Source organism: Erpetoichthys calabaricus, chromosome 4 (genome assembly GCF_900747795.2).
Source record: "Erpetoichthys calabaricus chromosome 4, fErpCal1.3, whole genome shotgun sequence".
Lineage (NCBI taxonomy): Eukaryota > Metazoa > Chordata > Cladistia > Polypteriformes > Polypteridae > Erpetoichthys > Erpetoichthys calabaricus.
The window spans coordinates 121989667-122005096 of record NC_041397.2 but is presented as its reverse complement, the minus strand read 5'-3'; the positions used below and the strand labels follow the sequence as shown (position 1 = coordinate 122005096).

At 34.6% G+C, this 15430-nt stretch overlaps 1 protein-coding gene across 3 annotated transcripts in view; it reads right to left on the bottom strand.

Annotated features, from left to right (window-relative positions):
- The window catches only part of dcaf6 (ddb1 and cul4 associated factor 6), a 235989-nt gene that overhangs the window by 34610 nt on the left and 185949 nt on the right, over positions 1-15430 (bottom strand). For all 3 annotated transcript variants that reach the window (XM_028799737.2, XM_051926116.1, XM_051926115.1), the window contains exon 11: positions 4572-4686. In XM_028799737.2, the coding sequence (XP_028655570.1) occupies positions 4572-4686 (115 nt within the window). The remainder of the gene's footprint in view (positions 1-4571; positions 4687-15430) is intronic.

Genomic DNA, 15430 nt, shown 5'->3' with positions numbered 1-15430 from the left:
TAGCAGTGGTCTGTGGATAATAGAAAAGTATTACATATATATTCAAAAAATGAACATTTGTGGTATCTAACTTATGAAAGTTAGTTAAAGGTAGTCTGTTTAATAAATATTCGTTTTTTGAACATGAGACTATGTCTGTGATATGGGGTTTGGGGTGCTGAGGTCACTACATATAGTACAATGGTTTGATGCCTTTCAAGTAGGCAATCAGGTATTGATTCCCTTCTATTACACTAAACATTTATATTAATAAAGTAACAAATACATTTATTTTTAGCTCTTGGTAGAGCCACATTGTATATGACGTTATTTATTGCAATTTGTGGTTGCAAACATAATCTCTCACCATTACAACCCACTTAATGCTGCTTCTCTATCGATTCAAAAGCTGTACTCTGCTAATCAGTAGTCGTAACCTTACAGTTGACTCAAATCTCATAAAGAATTCATCAGATACTGTTCATATTTAGTCTGAACACAATGATTTTAACCACTTTAAATGTACAATGAACTTTTGAAATAATACCTACGGCTAAACAGGGAAACACTTCTGCATAAATAAAGCTGGCTTTGTGTCTGTTCATATGGATGTACAGTTAGGTCCATAAATATTTGGACAGAGACAACTTTTTTCTAATTTTGGTTCTGTACATTACCACAATGCATTTTAAATGAAACAACTCAGATGCAGTTGAAGTGTAGACTTTCAGCTTTAATTCAGTGGGGTGAACAAAACGATTGCATAAAAATGTGAGGCAACTAAAGCATTTTTTTTTAACACAATCCCTTCATTTCAGGGGCTCAAAAGTAATTGGACAAATTAAATAACTGGAAATAAAATGTTCATTTCTAATACTTGGTTGAAAACCCTTTGCAGGCAATGACAGCCTGAAGTCTTGAACTCATGGACATCACCAGATGCTGGGTTTCCTCTTTTTTTAATGCTCTGCCAGGCCTTTACTGCAGCGGATTTCAGTTGCTGTTTGTTTGTGGGCCTTTCTGTCTGAAGTTTAGTCTTCAACAAGTGAAATGCATGCTCAATTGGGTTAAGATCAAGTGACTGACTTGGCCATTCAAGAATTTTCCACTTTTTTGCTTTAATAAACTCCTGGGTTGCTTTGGCTGTATGTTTTGGGCCATTGTCCATCTATATCATGTAACGCCGCCCAATCAATTTGACTGCATTTAGCTGGATTTGAGCAGACAGTATGTCTCTGAACACCTCAGAATTCATTAGGCTGCTTCTGTCCTGTGTCACATCATCAATAAACACTAGTGTCCCAGTGCCACTGGCAGCCATGCACGCCCAAGCCATCACACTGCCTCCACCGTGTTTTACAGATGATGTGGTATGCTTTGGATAATGAGCTGTTCCACGCCTTCTCCATACTTTTTTCTTGCCATCATTCTGGTAGAGGTTGATCTTGGTTTCATCTGTCCAAAGAATGTTTTTCCAGAACTGTGCTGGCTTTTTTAGATGTTCTTTAGCACAGTCCAATCTAGCCTTTCTATTCTTAAGGCTTATGAGTGGCTTGCACCTTGCAGTGCACCCTCTGTATTTACTTTCATGCAGTATTCTCTTTATGATGACTTGGAAATCGATACGCCTACCCCCTGGAGAGTGTTGTTCACTTGGTTGGCTGTTGTGAAGGGGTTTCTCTTCACCATGGAAATGATTCTGCGATCATCCACCACTGTTGTCTTCCATGGACGTCCAGGTCTTTTTGCGTTGCTGAGTTCACCAGTGCTTGCTTTCTTTCTCAGAATGTACCAAACTGTAGATTTTGCCACTCGTAATATTGTAGCAATTTCTCGGATGGGTTTTTTTTGTTTTCGCAGCTTAAGGATGGCTTCTTTCACCTGCATGGAGAGCTCCTTTGACCGCATGTTGTCTGTTCACAGCAAAATCTTCCACATGCAAGCACCACACCTCAAATCAACTCCAGGCCTTTTATCTGCTTAATTGATAATGACATAACGACGGACTTGCCCACACCTGCCCATGAAATAGCCTTTGAGTCAATTGTCCAATTACTTTTGAGCCCCTGAAATGAAGGGATAGTGTTAAGAAAATGCTTTAGTTGCCTCACATTTTTATGCATTTTGTTCACCTCACTGAATTAAAGCTGAAAGTCTGCACTTCAACTGCATCTGAGTTGTTTCATTTAAAATTCATTGTGGTAATGTACAGAACCAAAATTAGAAAAAAGTTGTCTCTGTCCAAATATTTATGGACCTAACTGTATGTTGCTTCTTACATCACCTGAAAACTGTACTTTGCATATTTAGAAAACTGGAGGGTTACTCATGGATATTCCAGAATGTAGGCACTTTAATGCAGTTGCAAGCAGGACTTTATTATGAATGTTGTGGTGTCTGGTTTTTGTTGTTGACCATTAAGGCCCTCCTTTAGAAAGTCAGAGGCTATCTTTAAAGCTGACTATTTGAAGGTGGTTAACAGTTTAATGGGATGTGATAAAGGAGAATCCATATTTTACTGGGGAGTCCTTTCATCCGCTCAAATTACCATCTCTATTTCAAACAGCTAACATTCTGTGTGAACCCTGTTTTATAGTCAGACATCATAGGGAAAGCTGCTTTTCTCATGAGCAAGTACATGCTGCTTACTTAGACAACCATAAAGTTAAATTTACAGTGAAACTGTATAACAAAACCAGGCCAGTTTTGGGGAACACAACTAGTGTTATTTAATAATCTTAAGTGTAATGTGAATAACTTGATAACAAGAAAATACCAATGCACTTTTGTTTACAAACCACAAAGTAAAAATTCACATATGCAAAATGTATATTGGCAAAATTTCAGAATTGTTACCCACTGTTTAAGTGTAAAGTACTTGTGAGAAAATTCTACTATCAGCAACAATAGCCTTAGACACAAATAACTCCGATGCAATCACAATGAGTTTTCCTGAGAGAACGCTTATTTAAGAGAGAAGTCCACTAGCATACAAAAAAGCCATTTTCTCAATGCAAACAAATGGGTATATAAGCACAGCAATAAATATGGCAACTTTGTCACAATTCAGCTGAAGCTGAAGAAGGGTGACATGGTGGACTTCTTTGCTACTAAACTTATAAAAAATTAAATGTGCTTGAAGCAGGTGGATTTATCTCTGCAGAAAATCTGATAATTACTGCTTTTTCTAACTTGATCATTTATCTGAACTGATTGATTAATTTTCATTTTCAACTTTTTTACTTATAGATGAGGGTAAGGCAATTATAAACTCATTCAAAGAGTCACTGTCAGCCAAGCTCAACCACATTTTCAGGGAGAGAGTAGACCCAACAATTTCTCTAGTATAGCAATTCAGATAAGAGCTTTCTCTCTCTCTCTCTCTAGCAGTTCACGGTTTTCATTAATTCCTGAGCTTTCTGTTACTCTTAAAGTCTTCAAGAAGGCTCAGCAACTGATAGTGGAACAGCACATTTGTACACATTGCTTCCAAGAATCAGAATGTGCTTTTATCCTTAATGTTTCTCCATTTGCCTCACTTTCACAATTTCATCAGAAATCCAGGTATCCCTGCCTACTGTTGGGTCACATGGTCTCTAACATTATTAGGGGAGCACTGCATGCTTCCACCCAGCCTGTATATCTATTTATCTATTTCTCTCTCTCATATGCTGGCACTAGTGACACTGGTGAAAGCACCTTTGAGGCACATGGCACATATGCAGAAAGTCAGGCTCCATATTGGCCCCTGGGTTACCAAACTTACATATGCAGTGCCTTTTCTGCTACCTGGCTTCTCTCTCTCTCTCTCAACCCCAACACTTTTGTGATCCAGCCCCATCATTTTAATGGAGTGCTTGACCCTGGCAACCTCTCGCCAGCCAAGCAACTCCTACTACCCCTCTTTATGTGATTAACTTAACTAAAATTGAAACGCTGTGTGCAAAGAAATGTTTGTGTGCCTAAGTAGGTTATGTGCATGCAAAACTTCAGATATTAATGTGTGCAAAATGCATGTGTGAAGTTATTATGAATAAAATGCCTACTAACCCCTCACATTTTCTCTGATTTTCACACAGGCTAGGATTATTAGGATCAAATCTTTCTGGTGGGTTTATGGGAATTAAACATTTTCTTCCATAAAAGTTTCACTTTAAATAACTAACTTGTACTAAGTACTCTTAAATGCTTAGTTGAGGACCTCTGGTTAGTCACTTTGTTCCTATTGTATCTCATTTGATTTCTTTTCTCATACTGCCTTGTAAAGTCTGTCATTCTTTCTTGTTAAGGGACAATGCCATAAAAAATAACCCTGTCTCTATCTATCCTTTATCACACAAACCATGAGATTCTTAAATGTTTGACACTCTCAGCTTCAGAATGGCAAAGTAGACAATTATCTAAACAGATAATTATCTGCTATATGCAAAGCAAACATATATTATATATCCATTAAAAACAGATACTCTATATCTAAGTAAAAAAATAAAAAATAATATATAACTAGTGTTGCATTTTCTACCAAGTACCACATCAGTGCCATTAATAATCAGCACTGCAACCTTGACCTTTACATTGGAATATGCTCTTACCATTTATCTGTGAAGTCCAGTTTTATAGTGCTTGTGGTTGTTCCTTTCGTACTATAGTGCAAACAAAATACTGGCTCTCCAGCGTTGACACGGGGCATGCCACATTCAGCACTACCTAAAAACATTTGAATATATAGATTTGAAGTGTCCAATATTTGTTTTCAGATTCTGTAAAACTTCCAAGCTATTAAAGAAAAGTTTATGCAAAAATTCTGACACTATTTGCACACTTGAGAGAAAAAAAATTGAAAAAGCTAACATTGGGTTTTAAGAGATTTTTTTTATTATTAATACAAAATACAGAGATTATAAAGTGTGTTCTAATACTTTTAAAATACAAGTGTTCACTAAACAAAATATGCTATATAAAATAATCTCCTTTCAAAATGATACCGTGCTAGTAATATTCTGTAATAAGATAGATAGATCTTTATTGTCATTGTCACTTTTACAAAGGAACAACGAAATTGAAGACATACTGGAGCTTAAATATGCATTTAACCAAATTTACAATATTTTATATAATCAGTGAATGATTTTATCAATACTTAAAGAATTAGGAAAAAAAATCTTGTTTATAACTTGTTTTAGAAAATATGCTCATTAGACTATAGAAAGTCTCCAAATACACCAGCATTAAGTCATTGCACAACACAGCTGTAAAAGTATTGCATTCAACACAAGTGTTGTGGTTATTTTCACTATTAGCTTACAACAAAGCACAGGTCTATTTGTTTGTAAAATATAATCCATGGGATGGTATTTGGGTTAATGTGTAACGTGGGAGCAAAATACTTGCAAGCCAGTCATCGAATGAATGAAAAACATTACTGTAAGAAACCAGTTTAAGCAAGTATACACTGAAGAACAAAACTGACAGAAAAATAGCAGAGAAAATTTTATACATAATACATATTTCTAAGTTAAGGTAGAACATAGCTTGAGCTTGAAGATATGCAGTCAGGTGCACTTGCTGAAAGATAAGATGATAAACACTGGATGGAATGAAATGCTGGATACTGCAAAAGATACTGGAAAGAAAAATCCTAAGATACCATTGTAGCATAAGACAAAAATAATGAAAATGTTGTCCTTGTAGTGAACAATACCTTTACTACCATTTCCCTGAAAAAAGTAAAGAATGTTTTACATTATATTTTAAGCAAAGGTATAAAGGCAACCAATACTACATAAAAAATAACAGCATCTATCCAGCTGGAAAACAAAAATAAACTGCAGCTATAACTGTTAAAGATTCACATATTTCAATAATTTGCTATAACCATGTGTACTTTATGTACACATTGTAACCAATGAAGTTAACAAAATAGTCATTCTCTTTGGCTCTTTTATGATACAATAGGCTTTTCAAAAGAAATGTGATGACAAATATCTTAAATTAATAAATGCATACATTAAAAAACAGAGTTGAAACAAATATTTTAAGTATATCTTTGCTAAAATACACCCTGATTGTAAACAAAAACTGAATATCGGTTCTATTTACAGCATATGTTCAGATAATAAAAATATATTGTATGGATTAATACAAATTTATTTTCACTTCCCTGCATTGGCTGCATAAACTCCAAAATGTGGTCGTTTTTACCCACCTCACCAAAAAAAAAAAAAAAAAACAGCAGAAGACAGAGAATATAAAATGCTCCACATCTAGTTATTTACATTGTGGTTTTCATTACTGAATACAGCAGGAAGTGTACACTCCCTAGGACTGTGTTCTGTTAAGAATTTCAGCCAGATTAAAACCAAGTAACTACAACAAAGATATTAACCTCAAGCGTTAAGCAGGCCTGAAAGTCTATGTAATTACAGTTATTCCTGATTCAGACTTGTAGTAAAGGAAACAATCCACTTTTTCAGTCTCAGTACTGTATTCTGTTGCCATTTAGTAGGTAAAATAACATCATGCACCAAAAAAACTTGAATATTTCTACGCATTTTGCTACTATAAGGCAACTCATCAATATTTATTGAGTGGGGTGGAGTATTCAACCAAAACACAGTGGTGTGTGAACGAGAAGCTGTAAAGTCAGCTTTAGAACAAACTAAAACTGAACCATTAGTTGAATCAATTGATTGTAATGACAATGTGACATAGATAGTGAAAGTGATGAATATGGCATTGTAAGACCAAACCGCTGTGATATGCCTTGTGAATTCAGTTTCATAAAGCTGCAGCGGGAGGCAAATAGCTGAATGACAAAAAGGCAAAATGATTGCGATCAAGGAGAAAGACAAGAAAGACATTAGCTCCCTAAGCAGTGTTCACAATACAGCAACTGTAGTTTATGTTATGGGTAATGTGGAAGTCACAAGGCCTTGGCTATGGTAGCCTACAATGAAAACTCTCATGCTTGAGCAACAGAAAAAAAATATTATAAGTAAAGAGTACAAAGAAACATGCTTCTACTGTCCTCATTGCGAGTTGGGATGTGTATCAGTGTGTTCTAAAACATATCACACAAAGGACGTGTACTAAATGTGTATCATTACAACAGTGGACATTAGACATACATTTCCTACTGTATTTATGTTAACATTTTGGTATTTACATGTTTCTGTTACACATAATAACATTTTTTCTGGTTGAAAAAATGCAACATTTTAAACTTGTTTTCCTGGGAATAAAAATGAATGGAGGCTACAACAAGAAAAACTAAAGAGAGGATACATTCAGCCTTCTTTTAATACAGTAACCAATACATTTCACTGTTTTTAACTTTTAACAAACAGTTAATAATGTAAATATATTTCAATATGCCTAGGCAGAACTGTGGCACAACAGATAGTATTATCAACTTGATGTAATTACACCCTAGCTAAATTCCAAACTGGAGCACCAAGACTTCTGAACAGAAGTGAAATCTCATTGTGAACATTAGGATTTCCACTTACAAAACTGACATCAATCTATCAGGTTAATGAGTGTTTATAAAATGTCCACAAGTGTAAGTGTACACAATGCACTGGACTAGATTCTAAGAAGAATGTAGGCCTTACACCTAAACCTTACAAGTCTAATTTCAATTCTCAACTGCAATAAAAAGAATCTTTTTAAGCCTGATGAAGGAAATAAAGCTAATAAAAACAAGTGTAATGATCTACAATTTTTTCATACTTTTTAATTCAACAGTTTATGTAATAAACATGTACATAAACTGCACAAAAATACTGAAAACCTTTAAATATTAACTTAAGATGTTAAAAAATATGTTCCAGGAGCAACGCACTATAATGAATAAGCAAGTCCTGCTAAAACGGAGCAAGAAGTGCATCTTCACAATAAGGATGGGGAGAGACTTAAAAAAAAAACAAAAAAAAAAACCCTATTTATTAGTTAAAGCCAATACTCCATCATCAAGAACCAATTAAATGCAATATATGACTCATCTAACTGCTACTGGACTCCATTAAGTAAAACACAATAGATGCACTGAAACAGTCCCATCCCACATTCTTTCTCGGGTCTTTAGCAATATATCTGCTCCTTATATTTAGATATTTATATTTATTATTTATTATCAGATATTTATTAACAGACATTTACACAATTGATTGTGTAATTAGCAGATGACAAAAAATAAAAAGTACGTAGTAAGATAAAAAAAAGAAAAATGCTCATACATAATATTACAACCTTTTTGCTAAACATATTGCTAAACACTTATTGCTAATTTATCTATTGAATAGCATATTTTTTTTCTGTAGTTGGAGAATTTTGTAACTTGTTAAACTGCTAATTATGGAATTTATAATATAGATAATGAGTATGATTTGATGGAGCTTTTATAGGATAAGGTCTGCACATACTACTACCAGTTCCAAAGACATCTGATCAGCTTCACTATGCTTGCTGGTTTGCTTTATGTAAGAAAAAAATGAGCTTTTGTTAAAACTTTTTAACCCTTAACTACTCGCACCATTTCTCATCTCATAAGTACTCACACGATGTACTTTATGCACCAGTGTTAAAATGGCTATTTAAATTGTACATGTTTTTAATGTAATTTAATACCACATTACTGAATAGTATGACACAGTCTAGGACTATATGAAAATAAACCTGATCCACTTCTCCAGTGCTCATTCGTCACCAGTCACACTTTCCTCCACTGCAGGATTGTACATGTCACATTTCACTTTAGCTGCTGAAAGATCTTTGCAGACAAAGTCATTGCAAGAAGAACACCTCATCATTGTCATACATACGTATGTACCCGTGAGGTATACCAAATGCACCATATGGAACTTGCTACTGCGCATGCACTCGTAAAATCGGCTGGTGGCACACTGAAGGGCACATATTGCAACACTGTATTTGTAGTGAATCAAACTGAGGATAGATGGCGGATGCTGCAGGTAGAGTCAAGTAAAAGGATGTTGGACAAAAATAACTCAGATTGGTGTACAAAATACACCAGTGTGAGTAGTTAAGCGTTAAATATACACCCAACACAATCTATAAAGCTTAATTAGCTGTTATACTGGATAACCCAAATTGTTTTAGAATGAGACTCAGTCTGTGAATTCTTAGTGTATCTGAGAAGGTGGGATTGTCTTTTTTCCTCTAAAGTCTATAAGAAACTCTTCTTCACATTTACCCTATGTTTTGGAGCTCCAGGTGTTAAATTGCAATTTTAGCTCAGTAATTCTACCTGCTACACTTTTACACAATTTCAGTGGTCATGCATTAAGCAACAGATCTTGTGTATGCTCTCAGTATAAAGTTTGCTTTGTTGCTTTTCAAAGTAAGTAACACTATGTAAAAATTAGCAAATGCCTGTTTGTTTTAAATTACTGACATATATGAAGGTTTTTACAGCAGCACATATTATTTTGCTAAATTAAATTAATCTTACTATATACTGCTTATAATAGCAAAGACAACCCAAGACAAAATGTAAAATTTAGGAAAAAGGCCATAAAGTAAAAAGCAGTAATTTGTACAAAAGACATGATACAGATTTTCTGCTCCACAAAACACAAAAACTTAAGCATTTCAAGAGCAAATAGTATTAAGTAAAACACATAAAGCTATCAACTGTTTCCTGACATTATATTAGCATAAACAGTATATTTGTTTTGCTCTATACAATTTTACTAGTTGTAAGTAACCTTGTGTCTACCATGTAAACTCAGAAGACTGTGCATGACTTTTGAAGGTAAATCATAGAGTCTTGGGTGGCTTATGGTCAGTTTTACTTAATAATTCAGTCCATCATGTGATTCATGACTGTATGTTTCACAGCTGCATGGCAATTTTGAATGCACTGACAGACACTATAAGCAGTTATACAAAATTCTGCAAGGATGCTACAATCCCCGTTAAATCAAGTAAAAAACAGTGGCAGTTTGTAATGCGGAGTACTGGAGCGCATCCCCCCAAATATTTTAAAAAATCTACTTAAATTAATTAGGTTATGTGAAATAATCATGAAATAAATTTATTTATTTGCACAATGTGCCTGGTGTCAGTTCATGTCAACAACCATTAAAAATTGGTTCTGTATTGTATTTGTTTCATTTCTTTGTGAAGTAAAAAAAAAAAAAAAAGCTCTGTGAATACCTATACTTCCAGAGTGTAGGACATCAGCCAAATGAGAGTCTATGTAAGTCCTTGATCTTTTGGCAAGCAGGTAAAATGAGGATACCCTTTAATTGGTTGCATTCAGATTTTTCCAGGGACACAGCTCACTCTCTGTCCTGGAAACACCCACATTTATAGGCAGCGAATTAGTATTGTTTTAGGTTTGGTTTTTTTTAATTTAATGTAATTGGAAAATCATCAATGCACTATATAATGTTGATGTCAATGGTTCACAGTTCACACCTGCCTTTAACATTACATAACTACAGATAAGCGAGAACAACTTTGATGGCACCTTCAAGCGGAACTTTAGAAATTAAAGAAATGTTGGTAATTTCTTTTAAAAAAAACAACCCTTCATAAATCATTCACTTGAAGAAAAAAGAAGATAAAGGAGCTTGGTCTGGACTGGCCTGACTTAAGAATCTGAGCATGAGCTTACATATGGACTTTTTCCAGCTCTTGTTATGACAAATGGAGTTGGCTAACTTGGTGTGGTGTTAAGTAATGCCTTTTTTGCTTTCCCTGTTTACTGTTTAAAAGTGTTGATACCGAAGATTTGTGAACAACAATGGGGAAAGATCAAAAACATCTTTCTGAAAAATCCAAGCAGCATAAAAGTAACCACAGTTATCTAGACAATAGCATGAGACTAAAGTTTTTGATAGGTTTAGAATTACTGAACAGCTAGATGAAGGCTACAGAATTGGATCTGAAGACACAATGAAGAGGTGCTCAAAAATCAACACATCCTGTTCAGAATAATAGCTAAGATCTATATGTTTTTGTGGATGGTAGCAAAGTGGTGTGCCTTGGGATAATTTTGGTTGCAAAAAGATGTCACTCGTTGCACAGCTGCACTCAGATCCCAATCCAGGTGGTTCGTCATGTAGTGTGCGCTGTAATCAGTACATGCTCCCAACCTGCTGCTTGCTGCTGTAGTATAAAATTTGGGTGGTTAGTGCACCTGCTCCTTTCCACATCTATAGGGCAAGTTATAGCAAGAATAAGGAAACTGTGCAGGTCACAGACTGAAGCTCTAGAGCACAATATAAATGGGAAAGCTGGCATCAGATTGCAGTATAGCGGAAAGGGTATAATACATTTTAGCCTAAATTTGTCCTATGTGTCTGGTACTGGACAGGCTCCGATGTGCGCTGACACCATGATGAGGACTACGAGAGCATGTGGAATGACCAGATAGATAGATAGATAGATAGATAGATAGATATGAAAGGCACTATATAATAAATAGATGTGAAATGCAGTATAAGATAGATAGATAGATAGATAGATAGATAGATAGATAGATAGATAGATAGATAGATAGATAGATAGATAGATAGATAGATAGATAGAGCAGAGCCTTCTACCTAATAGATAGACAGATGTGCTGCTTCAGTTTGTCCCCCCAAAAGCTGCACCCACACCCAAATTTTTATCACTAGCCGCCACATATTTAGTATAAGACTTGCAAATCCTTCAAAATAACAAGTCATTTTATAATAATGTCAATATGCCACACTGCACAAAGATGAATAACCCATCTACTGATGTTTTTTAAGTGTTATGAAGACCAAAAGAAGCCTTTGTTAAGGTCTTGTTACATAAATTAATAATAGGACACATTTTTGCAGAACCTAAACTAAAGTGTTACCACTATTTGAAATCAAGATAAGTGAAACCATGGTACTCAGTCATAAATATTACAATATTGTCATGGAACATCAAGCACAAATTAAATTAAGTCGATGTAAAAAGACAAGAGTTTCCAACAAATATTCCATGAATACCGTACCTCACTACTAGCATGTAGACTTATCTTGTTCAATTGGAAGAGTCCCACCACACCACATTTAATTCAGTGGGTAACTGATGTCCTATACTGTTTGAAACTGGAAAAAATCAAATTCTCACTCAGCGGATCTGTTTAAAACATTTTAAAAATATAACATGATCTAATCAACAACATTTTAGAATAAGTTTCTATATCTGGGAAAAAGAAAACTCTTCCTTCCTTGCTGCTTTTAAAGATTTGCTTTGTTGGCTGGCTCCCCTCTCTTTCTTTTGGGTGGGAGTAGAATTTTGGTTTTTTTGAGTTTGATTTGATTGTATGGATCATTATTTGCTTTTAATTAAAATCAATGAAAATGTAAACATTCTATGAATATAACTGTCTTTATCTGTCTATGGGATGATCTAAAACCCCATTGGTTCCTGATCCGTAAGTTAGCGACTCTCCAAAAGCAGCTTAGTATTCTTAGGTATTAAGAAAAAAAAAGTTTCGCCTTTGATGGTCAAGGACACAAGAACCAAATGTCAATACCCAGTTCTAGCATTTCTCAACTATGACTCAATATAGTTGAAGGAAACCTTCTTTTGAACATTACATTCACAAAATTAAAAATCTGTTTCTGGAAAATAGGAGCCTGGAGCATGCTCCAGCAGCATTGCACACAAGGCAGGAACGAGCACTGGACAGGATACCAGCCCATCACACAGCCGACTAACACACATCTCTGAAAATGTGGAAGGAAACTTTGCGTAACTGGAAGAAAACCACATAGACCTAAGGAAAATGTGAAAACTCCTTTTGAAAAATGACCAAGATTTAAACACAGAATGATTATGAATAACATAATGATAAAACATTACAGCAGGCATCAAGTATCATTTCAAAAGGTGTAATTAAGTATATATAGTGTGTGCTGCATATAAACCAATTTCTATATTAAACAACAATGCCAAACTTCCAGAGAAGGTTTTGTCAAAAAGAAAATAGAATGTGGTTTACATGAGCTGTCAAGATCAAAGACCTCATTACACAAATTATGCAGCTTTTTATGTCACCTGATCTTTGTTTGGGTGCTTTACCAGGGCTTCAAAATGCCTTACAATTAAAAACAGAATACTGAATCATTCTTAAAATTGGATCACACATTTCTATCCAGCTCCGAATGATACACCTTTTGTACCCACTTTAATCACTCAACTCTTTCATCTTCCTAGACATTCTTGCATAGCTCTTCGCATACATATATTTCCCATGCTTTTTCTTTTTTAGACATATACCTGAGAAGACTAAGCAACTAAAGTAATGTGTCTCCGATTTTTATAAATATTTCTTTTGTATTCAGCTCCATTTTTAAAACTATAAAACAATATTGTATATGGCAGTGTTAAACCAAGTTTTCAGTTTATAATGTAAATAATAATAAAGGATACTGATCAGAATTTAAAATAAAAAGTAAACACAATAACCAAAAGAAATACAATTACTGTACTCTTCTCATAACAAACAAATTCAAAACACCTTTGTTCATCAAAGAAAATTTTCATTTCACAAGATTTTTCTGAAACAGTAAGATAACGCACTATCCTGCATATAGTTAATGTATTACATAATTATAGGTTATAAAATTTGGTTGTAAAAAATGCAAACTTTAGAAAATAATTCAGCCAAGAAATATAAAATAATCCAGTATGTTAAAACATTTAAACATCTAATAATGCCTGTTGAAAAATCAATCGACAATCTGCAGGTACATCTTAAGTAGTCTTTTATTTTTTAATGAAAATAATTGCAAATTTTACCATGAAAGCAACTTTCAACCAAATTAATATATTGTAAATCCCTTTTTATTGTTTTATTTAACACTAGAATCCCTGAAGCTTATGATTTTTTCGTTGTCCCTGACCTCCTTAAATTTTCCTGATACTCACCAAGAAGCTTGTAGCACCTTATCACTGCATCAATAGACCGCTTTTATTTTGCAAATGTGTAGTTTAGCAGAACACACCCTGTGACAGTCCTTGTCCCCCAGTCAGTCAGACGAAAGCATTATCCTGCTGCAATTAAGTGTTTATCTGGCAATGTGTTTGTAAGTAATTATATAGGTAATGAAATATCATAATTTGAAATACATACATTTCATGTGTGTTCCATGTCTACAACGATCTGTGTAAATATAGAAAGACAGAGGAAATGCAAGGCAAGAAATGCTGAACACACAGTTAAAACAGAAAATGTTTTCATATGTTATAGTAATAATGACATCATTTTGACGTGAAGTGTAGGATGTGTGAAGCCCAAATATCCAAGAAACACTTTTACAAAAGGTATAACAAAACAAATATGCTTTTATTGAAGAATAGGACTGAAGAAAAAGAAATTGCTCAATTGACATGTTGCTGAAGTTAAAGTATCAGTCGTTACAAAATAAAAGACGTTCGCATACACGTGTGTTTGCTCGTTTCATTTTCAACGGGTATCACATTGGTAATGCTACTCCCATCAAGGTCTGCACAGATGGCGCAGTGTATAAAATAGTTTAACAATGAGCTGTTATTATTATTATTACCATATAAAAAAAATATACATTTGATATGAGTCTGTAACATCCTGTGTAAAGTTAAGATTCACACAGACAATCATATCAACATTCCATTTGAACGATTTTTTTATTCAGTTTTATTCTTGGATCTATACATATTAATAAAAGGCAAAGCCCTCACTGACTGACTGACTGACTGAGTCATCACTAATTCTCCAACTTCCCGTGTAGGTGGAAGGCTGAAATTTGTTACAAAAGTTAGGCAGGTTTCATTTCGAAATTCTAATGGTCATAACTGGAACCTGTTTTTTGTCCATATACTCTAATGGAGGAGGCGGAGTCACGTATCGCGTCATCACGCCGCCTACGTAATCACGTGAACTAAAAACAAGGAAGAGATTTACAGCACGAGTCAAACGCGGGAACAAAGGTAAATGACGTTAATTTTTGAGTGTCTTTTAATACTGTGTAAGCATACATATTAACACATGTGCAATTAAACGTGTGCATTTACGGGGTGATTTCTCAGGCTTAAAAGCTTGCCTTTTATTAAAAAGATAAATGCAAACTGTTTTCATTCTGAAGGGCACAAGCCACGTTAGATTTCAGACGTTAAACGCGCAAAAATGTCGGTACACCAGATAAATAAGCGCAACATATTATCAGTTGTATTGTATGCTAACAATACATATAGAAATGTGTTAATCCTTAACTAATATTATGGGATGGTGTTTTTCGACTCGCGCCTTGATTTAAACGATTGCATTTCTTGGTGGGTTTGCGTAGCTGATTGTCAATATCTTTACACCTCTTTTTAAGACTTAATTTAAAAAGGTTTTCTTTTCTTCTTAATTAAAATTTAACAGCAATACTTCACCGCTGCGAAGCCCCTCTAGCGCTGACGTCCGAGGTTCGAT